Here is a 17986-nt window from a genome sequence, read left to right on the forward strand (position 1 = left end):
CTACACGGGGGTCGTTTTCCGGTTGAGGGTGCTGGTCCCGGACACGCTCTCGGGGCCGCCCCCTCCCCCCGCCCCTCCCCCTCCCCCCGCTCCCCCTCCCCCGCTCCGGGAGGTTCCTTCCCGAATGCGTTGTGGAGCTGCAGGAAGGGGGGGCCGGGGGTGCCGGGTGGGGGCGGGGCCGATGACGTCACGGCCCCGCCCCCGTCCCTGCTCAGCGTGTACATGGAGATGTCTGCGGGGGGGCGGCCCCTCCCCCACCCTTGGAAGCGGGGGGCGGGGGGGGGGTGGGGGAGGGGGCGGCGGGGGGGAGGGGGCGGGGCCGCGCCGGGGTCGCTGGAGCGGGAGCTGGAGCGGGAGCGGCGGCGGGGGGGCGGGGCCTGGGGCCGGGGGGGGCGGCGCGGGGTGGGGGGGGCGGCGCCGCCGGCGTTGTTCCCGTGACCGGCGCACGTGACTTGCGGTGCCGCTCGATGTAGAGGTTGACGGCGAGGACGCCGATGGCCTCGGCCAGGATGAAGCTCAGCCCCCCGAAGTAGAAGGACCAGCCGTAGGAGTAATGGCGGCGGCGCGGCTCCTCCCGGCGGGGGCCCGGCTCCCCCCCCGCGTTCGAGGAGATGTACACGATGACCCCGATGATGTTGCTGAGGCCTTCGGGGGGGTGGGGGGGGTATGGGGTGTGTGGGGGTATGGGGTTATAGGGGTTATGGGGGTTATGGGGGGTGTGAGGGATATAGGGGTTATAGGGGTTATGGGGGGTGTGGGGGGTATGGGGGATATAGGGGTTATAGGGTTATAGGGGTTATGGGGGGTGTGGGGGATATAGCGGTTATAGGGGATATAGGGTTGCGATATGGGGTATAGGGGATATAGGGAATATGGGGTATGGCATAAGGAATATATGGGATATAGAATGTGGGATACAGGGGATATGGAATAGCGGATATATGGGGTATGCGATATGGCATATGGGGGATATAGGCAGTAAAAGGGATGGAATGGGATGGGATACATGGGATATGGGACATACAGTGTATGGGATATGGGGTATAGGGGATATGGGGTATATGGGATGTAGGATATGGGATGTAGGATGTGGGATGGGATCGGGATGGGGTGGGAATGGGGATATAAGGGGTATGGGATATAGGGGATGGGGATGTGGTTTAGGGGATTTGGGGTATGGAGATAGGGTATGGGATAGGGGATGGGGGATATTGGAATATGGGAATGTGGATGGGATTTGATCCCTCTATAATTCCTCCCCCCGCATCCCCATAGACACCCCCAGGACCACCCCAAACACAATCATCACCCCCATTCCCCCCATCACCCCCATTCCCCCCATTACGACCATTACCCCCCCATTGCCCCCATTCCCCCTTTCACTTCCATTGTCCCCCATCGCCCCCATCACCCCCATTGCCCCCCATTGCACCCCATCACCCCCATCATCCCCATTGCCCCCCATCACCCCCATCACCCCCATTGCCCCCCATCACCCCCATCACCCCCATTGCCCCCCATCACCCCCATTGCCCCATTGCCCCCCATCACCCCCGTTACCCACCAGCAGCCACAAAGAGGATGCCGGCCCCCAGCACGAGGCTGGTCCGGGCCCCCCGCATGCGGCTGGCGGCCACGCAGACCCCCCCCAGCAGCAGCAGCGCCGCGCTCAGGATCGGGAAGATGCTGGAGGCCCGCACCACCCCTGCGGAGACAGCCAATGGGAGCCTGCCCTGCCCGCGCCGGCCAATGGCAGCGCCAGCCAATGGGAGATGGGGTGGCCAATCAGAGCGCGGGGATAGGGTGGGGAGCTGGGAGCGGCAGCCAATGGGAGCCCGCGGGGATGGCGGCCAATCAGAGGGCAGGAATGGCGTGGGAATCAAGTAGCCACCAATGCTCGAGGAGGCAGCCAATCAGAGCACGCTAAGGGCAGGGGATCAGCTACCCCAGGCCAATGGGAGGCCCAAGGCCTGGTGGCCAATCGGAGCCTGGGAGCCCCCTAGGGGGTCAGTCAGCCCGCAGCCAATCAGAGGAGAGTGGGACCCAATGAGGAGAAAGGAGCCAATCAGAGCGCGGGGGGATCCTGCGTGCCTGGGACCGGCAGCCAATTGGAAAGAAGGATTTCCAAAGGGGGTACCAGCAGCCTATCAGAGCGCAGAGTCTCCAGGCTCGCTGACGCCACCAGCCAATAGGGGCACGGGGCAAGCCCAATCAGAACCAGGCACGTGCTCACTGGGACCCTCAGCCAATCAGCAGGGCAGGTTTCCTGGGCAATGCAGCCAATCAGGATGCCGCCTCCCGCCTTCCTCTGCCGGCTGCCAATCAGGAGGCGGCTCCGCCTCTCCTCTGCTGGCAGCCAATCAGGAAGCTGCCCCTCCTCTCCTCTGCCGGCAGCCAATCAGGAAGCAGAACCCGGGCACTGTTGCTAGGGGAGGGGCGTTGCCACGGAGCCTCTGTTGCCATGGGAGCCGCGTGGCTGGGGCGGTTGCCATGGCGACGCCGGGGCAGCTCCGGGAGGCTGACAGCGCCGTTGCCATGGCGACAGCGCAGCCGTTGCCATGGCGACGGCGGGATAACGCCGGGGCGTTGCTGGGGTGATGCCAAAGCAGTTGCGGGGGGGATGGCGGTGGTTGCCATGGTGACAGGGAGGCGGTTGCTGGGGTGATGGGGGGGTCATTGCCATGGAGATGGGGGGGTGATGCTTGGTGCGGTTGCCATGGTGACAGCGGGGTGATGGAGGGGCCGTTGCTGGGGTGATGCTGGTGCGGTTGCCATGGTGACAGCGGGGTGATGGAGGGGCCGTTGCTGGGGTGATGCTGGTGCGGTTGCCATGGTGACAGCGGGGTGATGGAGGGGCCGTTGCTGGGGTGATGCTGATGCGGTTGCCATGGTGACAGCGGGGTGATGGAGGGGCCATTGCTGGGGTGATGCTGGTGCAGTTGCCATGGTGACAGCGGGGTGATGGGGGGACCGCTGCTGGGGTGATGCTGGTGCGGTTGCCATGGTGACAGCGGGGTGATGGGGGGACCGCTGCTGTGGTGATGCTGGGGCGGGTGCCATGGTGACAGCGGGGTGATGGAGGGGCCATTGCTGGGGTGATGCTTGGTGCGGTTGCCATGGTGACAGCGGGGTGATGGGGGGACTGCTGCTGGGGTGATGCTGGTGCGGTTGCCATGGTGACGGGGCGGTTGCTATGGTGATGGTGCGGTTGCCATGGTGACTCACGGAGCAGGTACTCGGCGCTGTCGTGGTCGTACTCCATGTCCTCAGGGAAGTGGTTGATCTTCAGGCAGAGCCCCCGCTTGAGGCCTGTAGGGACGGGGGGACACCGGGATATGGGGATATCGGGATATGGGGACATCGGGATATGGGGACACTGGGATATCGGGATACAGGGATATCAGGATACAGGGATGTCGGGATATGGGGACACTGGGATATGGGATATCGGGGTACAGGGATATCGAGATATGGGGATATCGGGATATGGGGACACTGGGATATCGGGATACAGGGATATCAGGATACAGGGATGTCGGGATATGGGGATATCAGGATATGGGGACACTGGATATGGGGATATCGGGGTACAGGGATATCGAGATATGGGGATATCGGGATATGGGGACGCTGGGATATCGGGATACAGGGATATCAGGATACAGGGATATCGGGATACGGGGATGTCGGGATATGGGGACACCAGGGGGATGCCACGGAGCTGGGGACATCACAGGGATGGAATTTGAGGACCCCAGGGGCCACCTCCGGCTGTTCAAGACCCAGCAGCCCCTGAGAGTGCCCCCAATACCCCAATGATGCCCCCAATACCCCAGTGATGCCCCCAGTGCCCCAGTGATGCCCCCAGCACCCCAGTGATGCCCTCATTGATACCCCTAATGATGCCCCAGTGATGCCTCCAATGATGCCCCCAATGCCCCATTGCTGCCCCAATGATGGCCCTCAATGCCCAAGTGATGCTCCCAATGCTCCCCATTGATACCCCCATTGCTGCCCCATTGCTGCCCCCATTGCTGCCCCAATGATGCCCCCCATGCCACAATGCTGGCCCCAATGATGCCTCCAATGCCCAAATGATGCTCCCAATGCCCCAGTGATGCTCCTAATGCTCCTCATTGCTGCCCATTGATACCCCCATTGCTGCCGCATTGCTACCCCATTGCTCCCCCCATTGCTCCCCATTGCTCCCCCATTTCTGCCCCATTGCTCCCCCATTTATACCCCCATTGATACCCCCATTGCTCCCCCATTGCTCCCCCCATTGCTCCCCCATTGCTCCCCCCATTCCTGCCCCATTGCTCCCCCATTGCTGCCCCATTGCTCCCCCATTGCTGCCCCAATGCTGCCCCATTTCTCCCCCATTGCTCCCCCATTGCTCCCCCATTGCTGCCCCATTCCTGCCCCATTGCTCCCCCATTGCTCCCCCATTGCTGCCCCATTGCTCCCCCATTGCTGCCCCATTGCTCCCCCATTGCCCCCCATTGCTGCCCCATTGCTGCCCCATTGCTGCCCCTTTCCCCCCGCCGTTGCCGCGCACCCTCGAGGCAGCAGACCCTCCAGAGCCCGGAGTGGGTCATCCCCCCCGGCTCGCGCCGGTCCCGCTGCCCCCCGTCGTCGCCGGTGGCGTTGCTGGCGTTGCAGACGACGGCGCGGGCGTAGAGCCAGTAATCGGTGCCGATGGCGATGGTCATGAGGCCGAAGGCCGCGAAGGCGCCCACGGCCGTGAGCAGCGCCTGCGCCCCCCGCTCGCACCAGAGCGGGCCCCCCCCATCCCAGCGCTTGAGCGCGTCCAGCCTGAGGCAGAGCCCCCCGAGCCCCGCCGGACGGGGGGGGGAATGGGGGGGGCTAAAGGATGGGGATGGGGGGTAAAGGATGGGGATGGGGGTACCTAAATGATGGAGATGGGGGGGTAAAGGATGGGGATGGGGGTACCTAAATGATGGAGATGGGGGGTAAAGGATGGGGATGGGGGTCCCTAAATGATGGAGATGGGGGGGTAAAGGATGGGGATGGGGGTCCCTAAATGATGGAGATGGGGGGGTAAAGGATGGGGATGGGGGTCCCTAAATGATGGAGATGGGGGGAGCAAAGGATGGGGATGGGGGTCCCTAAATGATGGAGATGGGGGGGTAAAGGATGGGGATGGGGGTACCTAAATGATGGAGATGGGGGGATAAAGGATGGGGATGGGGGGGTCCCTAAATGATGGAGATGGGGGGTAAAGGATGGGGATGGGGGTCCCTAAATGATGGAGATGGGGGGGTAAAGGATGGGGATGGGGGTACCTAAATGATGGGGATGGGGGTACCTAAATGATGGAGATGGGGGGTAAAGGATGGGGATGGGGGTACCTAAATGATGGAGATGAGGGGGGTAAAGGATGGGGATGGGGGTACCTAAATGATGGAGATGGGGGGGTAAAGGGTTGGGATGGGGGTCCCTAAATGATGGAGATGGGGGGGTAAAGGATGGGGATGGGGGGTCCCTAAATGATGGAGATGGGGGGAGCAAAGGATGGGGATGGGGGGTCCCTAAATGATGGAGATGGGGGGGTAAAGGATGGGGATGGGGGGTCCCTAAATGATGGAGATGGGGGGGTAAAGGGTTGGGATGGGGGTACCTAAATGATGGAGATGGGGGGGTAAAGGGTTGGGATAGGGGGTCCCTAAATGATGGAGACAGGGGACCAAAGGATGGGGGAGATTAAAGGATGGGAATGGGGGGAACCAAAGGATAGGGATTGATGGGGAGCCTAAAGGGTAGGGTTGGGGGGAGTCAAGGATGGAGATGGAGGGAACCAAAGGATGGGGATGGGGGAATCGAAGGATGGGGATGGAGGGGGGAAAGGATGGGGGGGACCAAAGAATGGGGATGGAGGGCACCAAAGGATGGGAATGTGGGGGAATCAAAGGATGAGGATGGGGGGCGGCCTAAAGGATGGGAATGGGGGTATCAAAGGATGGGGATGGGGGGGTAAAGGGACAGGGCCCTAAAGGATGAGTGGGGAAGGGGCTATGAGGGACCCCAAGGATGGGGCCCTAAAGGATGGGGGGGACCCTGGTAATGGGTGTGGGGGGGTCCCCAAGGATGGAGCGGGGGGGGGGGGGGTCCCAAGTAACGGATAGGGAGGGGGTTATGTGGAGGGGCACCAGCGATGGGAGCCCCAAAGGGTGTGGGGGGGGCCCAGGTGAGGGCTGTGGGGTGCAGGGGGCCCCCAAGTGTTGGGGGGGGGGTGATGGGGGTGATGATGCCCCTTACCCTATGGGGGAGGGGGGGCCCTTTGGCTCCGCCCCCTGCACCCCCAAGGTGCCCTCAGGGGCCTGGGGGGGGGTGGTGGGGAGATGAGGCCATGGGGGGAACACACTTAAGACACGCTTGGGACACGCTTAGGACACGCTTAGGACACTCTTGGGACACGCTTAGGACGCGGCTTCACACGTGACAGCGGCTCCTCCGTGACGCCTGTGGGGACAGAACAGGGCCTTGCATGGGGGCCCTGCCCCCCCATATGTGTTGCCCCCCCCCCGTGCTGAGTCACGGCCGCGTCACGCGTGGGTGCCTGCACCCGCACCCGGCTGGACACGACCCCCCCCCACACGCATGTGCATAGCGTGTGCAGGGATGTGATAGCGTGTACATGGATGTGATAACGTACATGGATGTGATAACGTGTACATGGATGCAATAGCGTGTACATGGATGCAATAGCATGTACATGGATGTGACAGTGGGTACATGGATGTAACAAGCATGTACATGGATGTAATAGCCTGCACATGGATGCAATAACGTGTACATGGATGTAACAGCATGTACATGGGTGTGATAACATGTTCATGGATGTCGTAGTGTGTACATGGATGTGATAGCGTGTGCCTGGGTGTTGGAGCATGTACGTGGATGTTGCATTATGTGAATGGATGTAATAACATGTACATGGATGTAATAGAGCATACGTGCATGTAATGTGTACATGGATGTAACAGCGTGTGCATGGATATTGGAGCATATACATGGATGTGATCATGTGTACATGGATGTGATAGTCTGTACATGGAGCTGATAGCATGTAAATGGATGTAACAGAGTGTGCATGGATGCAATAGCGTGTACATGAACGTAACAGCGTGTACATGGACGTAACAGCGTGTACATGGATGCAATAGTTTGTACATGGATGTTAGAGCATGTACATGGATGTAACAGCGTGTACCTGGATGCGATAGCGTGTACATGGATGTAACAGTTTGTACATGGATGTAATAACGTGTACATGGATGTGATAGCGTGTACATGGATGTGATAGCGTGTACAGGGATGCAGTAACAGGTACATGGATGTGGTAGCGTGTACATGGATGTAATAACGTGTACATGGATGTGATAGCGTGTACATGGATGTGATAGCGTGTACATGGATGTGGTAGCGTGTACATGGATGTGATAGCATGTACATAAATGTAGTAACAGGTACATGGATGTGATAGCATGTACATGGATGTAATAACATGTACATGGATGTAATAACGTGTACATGGATGTAATAACGTGTACATGGATGTAATAACGTGTACATGGATGTGACAGCGTGTGCATGGATGTCGGAGCATGCTCATGCCATCAGGACGCGCACACGCGTGTGCAATCCCCCCCCATGGGCCCCGTCCCCCTGCACCCCAAACCCCCCCAACCCCTACAGGGACCCCCCCCAGACCCCCCAAGCCCCCCCCCCGGACCCATTGCCCCCCCCTTCCCCCCCCCGAGCCCCCCAAGCGCCGGGGTCCCCATTTACCTGCTCGGGAAGGGCTGAGCCCGGTTTTGGGGTCTCCCCGTGCGGGTTGGGGGGGTCCGGATGGGTCCGGATTGGTCCCAATGGGTCCGGATGGGTCCGGATTGGTCCCAATGGGTCCGGGGGGGGTCCCGGGGGTGCCGGTGCCGATGCGGGTCCGTGCGCGGCTGCGGCGGGTGCGGGGGGGGGGGGGAAGGGGGGGGGAATGATGATGGGGGGGGGGGAGCCGAAAGGGGGGGGGGGGGGGCGGGAGGGAGGAGGAGGAGAGGGGCGGGGCCAGCGGCGAGGGGCGGAGCCTGGAAGCTTCGGGGGCTGACGTCAGCGGAGGGGCCGGGCGGCGCCGTTGCCATGGGAACGCGGATGCGGCCGTATCCGAGCAACGGCAAGGCCACGCCCCCTGCGCTGGACCGGCCCCTTCCGCCCCCCCCATCGCCCCTTATTGCCCTCCCATAGCCCCTAAATACCCCCCATAGATCCTAATTGCCCCCCCATTACCCCCATCGACCCTTATTGCCCCCCCATAGCTCCTAAATACCCCCCATAGATCCTAATTGCCCCCCAATTACCCCCATCGACCCTTATTGCCCCCCCATAGCTCCTAAATGCCCCCCATAGATCCTAATTGCCCCCCCAATTACCCCCATCACCCCTTATTGCCCCCCATAGAACCTAATTACCCCCATATAGACCCTTATTGCCCCCCAGTTACCCCCCCCATCGCCCCCCCATAGGCTCTGGGGGTATTTGTGGGTCGGGAGGGGGGCTCACACACAAAAGGGGGGGGCATCGTTTGAAATCCTTTATTGAGGTCGTATCGATCCCTATTTACATATCACACAGTGGGGAGGGGCAACCCCCCCATAATGGGGGTCAATGGCCCCCCATCCCCCCCCCCACATTGACCCCCATTTTGGGGGTGTTCAGCCCATTCCCCCCCCCCCCCCCGATTTCCCCCCCCCTCTATTGTGGTTGGGGGGGGGAAGCTACATATGGAAGCTGTTTATTGCCACAGGTAGGGGGGGACCCCATTGCATTGGGACCCCCCCATTGCTTTGGGACCCCCCCATTGCTTTGGGACCCCCCAATTGCTTTGGGACTCCCCCATTGCTTTGGACCTCCCAATTGCTTTGGACCCCCCCCCATTGCTTTGGGACCCCCCCATTGCTTTGGGACCCCCCAATTGCTTTGGGACCCCCCCATTGCTTTGGACCTCCCAATTGCTTTGGACCCCCCCCCATTGCTTTGGGACCCCCCCCATTGCTTTGGGACCCCCCCATTGCTTTGGACCCCCCCATTGCTTTGGGACCCCCCCCATCACCCCCATTGGGGTCAATGGGGACCCAGTAAAGATGGCCGCCAAGGCCTTGCTTGCCCCTCATTGGCTGGAGAAGATGGGCGCTGCACCTCATTGGCTGCGGCAGGCGCACAAGAGAGCCGCCATTGGCCAGCGTTGACGGGACAAGGTGCCCGCCGGTGGCCCCATGTGCCACATGGGCCCCGTTGGTGCCCCCATTGACCCCCATTGATCACCAATGGCCCCATTGTGCCATTGCCCCCATTGCCCCCCATTGCTTCATTGCCCCCCTGACCCCATTGCTCCCAGCCTCCATCCCCATAGCATCCATGTCCCCCTTGTCCCCATATCCCATCGTCCCCTGGACTCATTGACCCCATGTCCCACCATCCCGTTATCCCATATCCCATATCCTATACCGCATTTCACATTATCCCATTACCCCTATTCCCCTATCCCATTCACCCCATATCCTATATTCCATCATTTTCATCCCATATCCCATTATCCCTATTCCTGTATCCCATTATCCCATTACCCCATCATTCCCATTATCCCTAACCCATTATCCCTATCCCATTGCTATCTTGCTGCTATCCCATTGTTATCCCACTGTTACCCCATTGTTGTTACCCCACTGTTGTTACCCCACCGCTATCCCATTGTTGTTACCCCATTGTTATCCCAATGTTGTTACCCCATTGTTTTTACCCCTGCCATTACCCCACTGTTGTTACCCTATTGTTGTTACCCCACCGTTGTTACCCCACCGCTATCCCATTGTTGTTACCCCATTGTTGTTACCCCACCGTTGTTACCCCACCGCTATCCCATTGCTGTTACCCCATTGTTATCCCAATGTTGTTACCCCATTGTTTTTACCCTTGTCATCACCCCACTGTTGTTACGCCCCATTGTTACCCCATTGTTGTTACCCCATTGTTACCCCATTGTTGTTACCCCATTGTTCCCCCGTTGTTCCCCCCGTTGTTCCCCCGTTGTTCCCCCGTTGTTCCCCCATTGTTCCCCCCGTTGTTCCCCCGTTGTTCCCCCGTTGTTCCCCTGTTGTTCCCCCGTTGTTCCCCCGTTGTTTCCCCTCATTGTTCCCCCTCATTGTTCCCCCGTTGTTCCCCCTCATTGTTCCCCCGTTGTTCCCCCCCCGTTGTTCCCCCTCATTGTTCCCCCGTTGTTCCCCCTCATTGTTCCCCCTCATTGTTCCCCCGTTGTTCCCCCGTTGTTCCCCCGTTGTTCCCCCTCATTGTTCCCCCGTTGTTCCCCCGTTGTTCCCCCTCATTGTTCCCCCGTTGTTCCCCCTCATTGTTCCCCCGTTGTTTCCCCTCATTGTTCCCCCGTTGTTCCCCCGTTGTTCCCCCTCATTGTTCCCCCGTTGTTCCCCCGTTGTTCCCCCGTTGTTCCCCCTCATTGTTCCCCCGTTGTTCCCCCGTTGTTTCCCCTCATTGTTCCCCCTCATTGTTCCCCCTCATTGTTCCCCCGTTGTTCCCCCGTTGTTCCCCCTCATTGTTCCCCCTCATTGTTCCCCCCCGTTGTTCCCCCGTTGTTCCCCCGTTGTTCCCCCTCATTGTTCCCCCTCATTGTTCCCCCCCGTTGTTCCCCCCCATTGTTCCCCCGTTGCTGCCCCCGTCGGTGCCTGCAGTTCCCGCTGCGCTCAGCAGGGGGAGGTGCTGAGCCGCGCCCGGGGCGGGTACTTGATGGCGGGGGGGTAACTCTGGGTCATCCGGATGGAGACGTCGGAGGAGGCCTCGGAGGGGCTGCGGGGGCGGGGCCAGGCGCGCGGCTGCAGGAACTGCCCCGACAGCCCCGAGCATGCGCTCAGGCGCGGGCGGAGCAGCGCGGGCGGCGCGCGGAACGGGTCCTCCTCCGCGAAGCGCTTCGTGAAGAGGTACAGGGACATCACACCCGCACCCTGGAACGGTATACAGCACAGTTAGTGTATGGGGTACAGCATCGTTAATACATGGGGTACAGCATCGTTAATACATGGGGTACAGGGACATCACACCCGCACCCTGGAACGGTACATAGCATCGTTAGTGTATGGGGTACAGCATCGTTAATACATGGGGTACAGGGACATCACACCCGCACCCTGGACAGGGGGACAACACCATTAGTGGGGTACAGGGACATGACCCCAGCACCCTGAATGGGGTACAGGACCTTCAATAGGGGGTACAGGATGGGACCGTGAATGGGGTACAGGGACATGACCCCAGCACCCTGAATGGGGTACAGCACCTTCAATATGGGGTACAGGATGGGACCATGAACGGGGTACAGGGACATGACCCCAGCACCCTGCAGGGAGAGCAGGACGGGACCCCAGCACCAATGTTCACAATGTGAACTGAGATGTGATTGACATGCGGTGACCATGTGACTGACATGTGATGCCCATGTGAGGACCATGTGACTGACACACAATGACCACATGACTGGCATGTGATGACCACGTGATTGACGCGTGACGACCACGTGACTGAGACCCGATGACCGTGTGACCGACATGCAAGTGACACGCGATGACCATGTGACTGACACATGATGCACGTGCGATTGACACATGATGGCAACGTGATGGACATGCGATGACCACGTGATGGACACGCGATGCCCACGTGATGGCCATGAGATTACCACGTGATGGACATGCGATGCCCACGTGATGACCACATGATGGACATGTGATGGCCATGCGATGATCACGTGATGGCCATGCGATGCCCACGTGATGGCCATGCGATGACCACGTGATGGACACATGCTGACCACGTGATGGACACGCGATGACCACGTGGTGGACACGCGATGCCCACATGATGGACACGCGATGACCACATGATGGCCACGTGATGACCACGTGATGGACACATGCTGACCACGTGATGGACACGCGATGACCACGTGGTGGACACGCAATGCCCACATGATGGACACGCGATGACCACATGATGGCCACGTGATGACCACGTTTTGGCCATGCGATGACCACGTGATGGCCACGTGACGGCGGGCACTGACCTCCTTGAGCAGGAAGGAGGAGGCGGCGAAGGCGAAGGACCAGCCATAGCGGTACCGGAAGAAGAGCTCGGAGCCGCCGGGGCGGTTCATGACCTCGTCGTTGATGCTCGAGATGTAGAGAACGAGCCCCACCACCAGCGACAGCCCTGGGGAGGCGGAGGGGGGGGGGTCAGGGGGCTGCTGTGGGGCAGAGATGTGGGTCTATGGGGGACTTATGGGGCAGGGATGGGGTCTATGGGGGACTTACAGGGTAGGGATGGAGTCTATGGGGCAGATATGGGGGTCTATGGGGCGGGTATGAGGTCTATAGGGTACTTATGGAGCAGGTATGGGGTCTATAGGGGACATATGGGGCAGGTGTAGGGTCAATGGGGGACTTACAGGGCAGTTATGAGCTCTATGGAGGACTTATGGGGTAGATATGGGGTCTATGGGGGACTCATGGGGCAGGTATGGGGGACTTATGGGGCACGTGGGGGGTAGTTGTGGGGCAGGCATGGGGGGCTTGAGGCAGGTCTGAGGTGGGCTCTTCCATTGTTGGGGGGGGAGGTCAGGTCTGGGCTGTTCCATTGGGGATGCTCAGGGGGGGTCAGGTCTGGGCTGTTCCATTGGGGATGCTCGGGGGGGTCAGGTCTGGGCTGTTCCATTGGGGATGCTCAGGGGGGGGTCAGGTCTGGGCTGTTCCATTGGGGATGCTCAGGGGGGTCAGGTCTGGGCTGTTCCATTGGGGATGCTCAGGGGGGGTCAGGTCTGGGCTGTTCCATTGGGGATGCTCAGGGGGGGGTCAGGTCTGGGCTGTTCCATTGGGGATGCTCGGGGGGGTCAGGTCTGGGCTGTTCCATTGTTGGGGGGGGGGTCGGGTCCGGGCCGTTCCATGGGGCCCCGCGGGGGGGCGCTCACCCGAGAGGATGAAGAAGATGCCCGAGACGAAGGCGAGCAGCGTGCGCTGGGGCCGGATGTGCCCCACGTTGCTGATGACGAAGGCCGTGAAGACGAGGAAGAGGCTGACCATGGGGAACGGCGTGGCCGAGCGCACCGTCTCTGGGGGGGGCAGGCGAGGTGCTGCCCCACCGAGCCCGCAGAGCACTGCGGAGCCCTATAGAGCCCCTACGGAACCCTATGGAACCCTATAGAGCCCCTACAGAACCCAATGGAACCCTATAGAGCCCCTACGGAACCCTATGGAAGCCTATAGAGCCCCTACGGAACCCAATGGAACCCTATAGAGCCCCTACAGAACCCAATGGAACCCTATAGAGCCCCTACGGAACCCTATGGAACCCTATAGAGCCCCTACGGAACCCAATGGAACCCTATAGAGCCCCTACAGAACCCAATGGAACCCTATAGAGCCCCTACGGAACCCTATGGAAGCCTATAGAGCCCCTATGGAACCCTATCGAGCCCCTATGGAACTCTATGGAACCCCATAGAGCTCCTACGGAACCCTATCGAGCCCCTATGGAACTCTATGGAACCCTATAGAGCCCCTACGGAACCCTATGGAACCCTATAGAGCCCCTATGGAACCCTATGGAACCCTATCGAGCCCCTGTGGAACCCTATGGAGCCCCTATAGAACCCTATGGGACCCTACAGAGCCCCTACGGAACCCTATGGAACCCTATAGAGCCCCTATGGAACCCTATAGAGCCCTAGAGAACCCTATGGAACCCTACAGAGTCCCTATAGAACCCCCCATAGATCCCATATAGAACCCCTATAGAGCCCCTATAGAACCCTATGGAACCCTACAGAGCCCCTATAGAACCTCCCATAGATCCCATATAGAACCCCTATAGAGCCTCTATAGAACCCTATAGAGCCCCTACAGAACCCTAAGGAACCCTATAGAGTCCCTAAAGAACCCCTATTGAACCCTATGGAACCCCATAGAGCCCCTATACAGCCCCTATGGAACCCATATGGAACCCTATAGCCACCCCAAACCCCTCTATAGAGCCCCTATAGAACTCTATAGAGCCCCTTTAGAACCCCTATAGATCCCTATAGAACCCTATACAGCACCTTTAGAACCCCTATAGAGCCCCTCTAGAGCCCTAAATTCACCCTAGAGGCCCCCATAGGGACCCTAAAGAACCATGTAGAGACCTATTGGCCCTCCCATAGAGCCCCTAGAGAGCACTACAGAGCCCGCTAGAGGCCCCCATGAACCCCTATAGAGCCCTACATCACCCTATAGCCACTGATAGAGCCCCTGGAGGGCCCTCTAGAACTTCTATAGCCCCCCACAGAGCCCCTATAGACCCCCTATAGACCCCCAGAACCCCTCAGAGCCCCCGTAGTCCCCCATAGCCTCCCATAGGACACCTGTACCCCCCAATAGCCCATTACAGAGCCTCCAGAACTCCCTATAACCCACTGTAGAGCCCCTATAGAGCCCCTATAGCCCCCAGTAGCTCCCTATAGAGCCGCTATAGCCCCTATAGACCCCCTATGGCCCCCTGTAGAGCCCCTATGGCCCACTACAGAGCCTCTATGGCCCCCTAGAGACCCCCTATAGGCCCCTATAGAGTCCTTATAGCCCCCTATAGCCCACTACGGCCCCTATAGACCCCATATAAAGCCACTATAGCCCCTTACAAACCACTGTAGAGCCCCTATAGCCCCCTATGGCCCCTATAGAGGCCCTAGAGCCCCCTATGGCCCCTATAGAGCCCCTAGAGCCCCCTATGGCCCCTATAGAGCCCCCAGAGCCCCCTATGGCCCCTTTAGAGCCCCCATGGCCCCTATAGAGCCCCTATAGCCTCTGTGGCCCCTATAGAGCCCCTATAGCCCCCTATGGCCCCTATAGAGCCCCCTATGGCCCCTATAGAGCCCCTATAGCCCCTCATGGCCCCTATAGAGCCCCCATGGCCCCTATAGCCCCCCATGGCCCCTATAGAGCCCCTATAGCCCCCCATGGCCCCTATAGAGCCCCCATGGCCCCTATAGCCCCCTATGGCCCCTATAGCCCCCCATGGCCCCGATAGAGCCCCGCGGCCGCACGCACTGAGGATGTTTTCCGTGTTCTCCGTCACGAGGTTGATTTCGGGCTCCAGGAAATACTCGGAGGCGACGCAGCGACCCTTCTCCCGCCCTGCAGACAGCGCCCGTGGGTGCCCAGAGCACCCATAGCGTCCCCCAGAGCACCCATAGCATCCATAGCACCCATAGAGTATCCCATAGAACCCATAACGCCCATAGGGTGCCCCATAGCACCCATAGGGTCCCCCATAGCACTCATAGCATCCATAGCACCTATAGAGTATCCCATAGAACCCATAGCGCCCATAGGGTGCCCCATAGCACCCATAGCGTCCCCCAGAGCACCCATAGCATCCATAGCACCCATAGAGTATCCCAGAGAACCCATAGCGCCCATAGGGCTCCCCAGCACCCATGGGTGCCCCCATAGCACCCCTTCTCCCACCCTGCAGACAGCGCCCGTGGGTGCCCCATAGCACCCATAGGGTCCCCCAGAGCACCCATAGCATCCATAGCACCCATAGAGTATCCCATAGCGCCCATAGGGTGCCCCGTAGCACCCATAGGGCTCCCCATAGCACCCATAGGGTCCCCCCATAGCACTCATAGCATCCATAGCACCCATAGAGTATCCCATAGAACCCATAGCGCCCATAGGGTGCCCCATAGCACCCATAGGGCTCCCCATAGCACCCATAGGGTCCCCCATAGCACCCTTAGCATCCATAGCACCCATAGAGTATCCCATAGAACCCGTAGCTCCCATAGGGTGCCCCTTAGTGCCCCATAGCACCCATAGGCTTCCCCAGCACCCATGGGTGCCCTCATAGCACCCCTTCTCCCACCCTGCAGACAGCGCCCATGGGCACCCCACGCATAGCACCCCATAGGGTACCCCCAGACACGCCTCAGGTACCCATCGGTACCCATAGGGTGCCCCTGGGGGCCCCATATCCCATTGAGTGCACATAGCCCTATGGTTCCCATCACTCCCACTGCTCCCATTGACCTCCATCACCCCCACTACCCCATCACCCCCATTCCCCCATCACCCCCATTCCCCCATTGACTCCCATCACCCCCATTCCCCCATTGACCCCCATCACCCCCATTGCTCCCATTGACCCCCATCACCTCCATTCCCCCATTGACTCCCATCACCCCCATTCCCCCATTGACCCCCATCACCCCCATTCCCCCATTGACCCCCATTGACTCTCATCACCCCCATTCCCCCATTGACCCCCATCACCCCCATTCCCCCATTGACTCCCATCACCCCCATTCCCCCATTGACCCCCATCACCTCATCACCCCATCACCCCCATTCCCCCATTGACTCCCATCACCCCCATTCCCCCATTGACCCCCATTGACTCTCATCACCCCCATTCCCCCATTGACCCCCATCACCCCCATTCCCCCATTGACCCCCATCACCCCCATTCCCCCATTGACCCCCATTGACTCTCATCACCCCCATTCCCCCATTGACTCCCATCACCCCCATTCCCCCATTGACCCCCATCACCCCATCACCCCCATTCCCCCATTGACTCCCATCACCCCCGTTCCCCCATTGACCCCCATTGCCCCCCGTGGCCCCCCACGTACCGGCGAAGAAGCAGACCCTCCAGAGCCCCGCGTGCAGCGCCATCCGCACCTCGGTGCTCTGGTTCTGGGGCAGCACCACCCCCTCCTCCATGTAGAGCCAATGGTCGGTGCTCACCGCGATGCCCACCAGCAGCAGCCCGCAGGCCCCGAACACGCTGCTCAGCAGCGTCAGCGCCCGGCTGCTGCACGAGCTCATCCTGGCCCTAGGGGGCGATCGAGGGCTATGGGGGCTATAGGGGGGGTGGGGGGTATAGGGGGTGTGGGGGTATAAGGGGTATGGGGGGTATAGGGGGTATAGCAGGTATATGGGGTATAGCGGGTATAGGGGGTATGGGGGATATAGGAGGTATAGCAGGTATATGGGGTATAGCGGGTATAGGGGGTATGGGGGATATAGGAGGTATAGCAGGTATATGGGGTATAGCGGGTATAGGGGGTATGGGGGATATAGGAGGTATAGCAGGTATATGGGGTATAGCGGGGATAGGGGGTATAGCAGGTATATGGGGTATAGGGGGTATAGCAGGTATAGGGGGTATAGCGGGTATAGGAGGCATGGGGGGGTATAGGAGTTATAGAGGTATGGGGGTGTATATGGGCTATAAGGGCCTATAGGGGGTTATAGGGGCTCCAGGAGCTATAGGTGTTATAGTGGGGGAAAGGGGCTATAGAGGGTTATGAGAGTATAGGGGCTGTAGGAGGTGAAGGGGGTATAAGGAGTAGAGGGGGTCATGGGAGACACAGGGGCTATAGGGAGTATAGAGGCTATAGTGGTTAAAGAGGCTATAAGGGCTAGGGGGGTATAGGGGGCTATAAGGGCTATAAGGCGTAGGTACAGTGGCTATAGGGAGTATACGGGGTGTAGGGTGTTATGGGGGGGTGAGGGTATATGGAGTATGAAGGGTATAGGGGCTATAGGGAGCATAGGGCCTTCAGGGGCTCTAGCGGCTATACAAGGTATTTGGGCTATAGGGGGTATAGGGACTCCAGGGGCTATAGGGGTTACAGGGGTATAGGGGGATACGGGGGGCAGCAGCCCACAGGCCCCGAACACCCTGCTCAGGAGCATCAGCACCAGGCTGCTGCACGAGCTCATCCTGACCCTATGGAGGGTATAGGGGGTAGAGAGGCTATAGGGTGTATAGGGGCTATAGGGGGTAGAGAAGCTATAGGGGGTAGAGAGGCTATAGGGGGCAATGTGGTCTATAGGGGATATGGGGCTATAGGGGGAATGGGGGGTGG

At 59.8% G+C, this 17986-nt stretch overlaps 2 protein-coding genes across 2 annotated transcripts; both read right to left on the reverse strand.

Moving 5' to 3' along the window:
• On the reverse strand, positions 1–4835 carry LOC133263634 (voltage-dependent calcium channel gamma-8 subunit-like). Its single transcript, XM_061443481.1, has 5 exons — positions 4559–4835; positions 3226–3309; positions 1565–1705; positions 448–645; positions 1–137 (listed from the first exon to the last, which is right to left on the reverse strand). The coding sequence occupies exons 1-5, from the start codon at positions 4710–4712 to the stop codon at positions 1–3; spliced, it is 714 nt and encodes a 237-aa protein (XP_061299465.1). The 5' UTR covers positions 4713–4835.
• A 5934-nt stretch (positions 4836–10769) lies between these two features.
• CACNG7 (calcium voltage-gated channel auxiliary subunit gamma 7) lies at positions 10770–16947 on the reverse strand. The gene is made up of 5 exons (XM_061443471.1): positions 16745–16947; positions 15156–15242; positions 13043–13183; positions 12143–12288; positions 10770–11027 (listed from the first exon to the last, which is right to left on the reverse strand). The coding sequence occupies exons 1-5, from the start codon at positions 16938–16940 to the stop codon at positions 10770–10772; spliced, it is 828 nt and encodes a 275-aa protein (XP_061299455.1). The 5' UTR covers positions 16941–16947.
• Positions 16948–17986: the final 1039 nt, after the last annotated feature.

This window comes from Pezoporus flaviventris, unplaced genomic scaffold, assembly GCF_033815535.1.
Source record: "Pezoporus flaviventris isolate CSIRO_AGI_PZ_B2104156 unplaced genomic scaffold, CSIRO_AGI_Pfla_v1 ptg000386l, whole genome shotgun sequence".
Classification (NCBI taxonomy): Eukaryota; Metazoa; Chordata; class Aves; order Psittaciformes; family Psittacidae; genus Pezoporus; species Pezoporus flaviventris.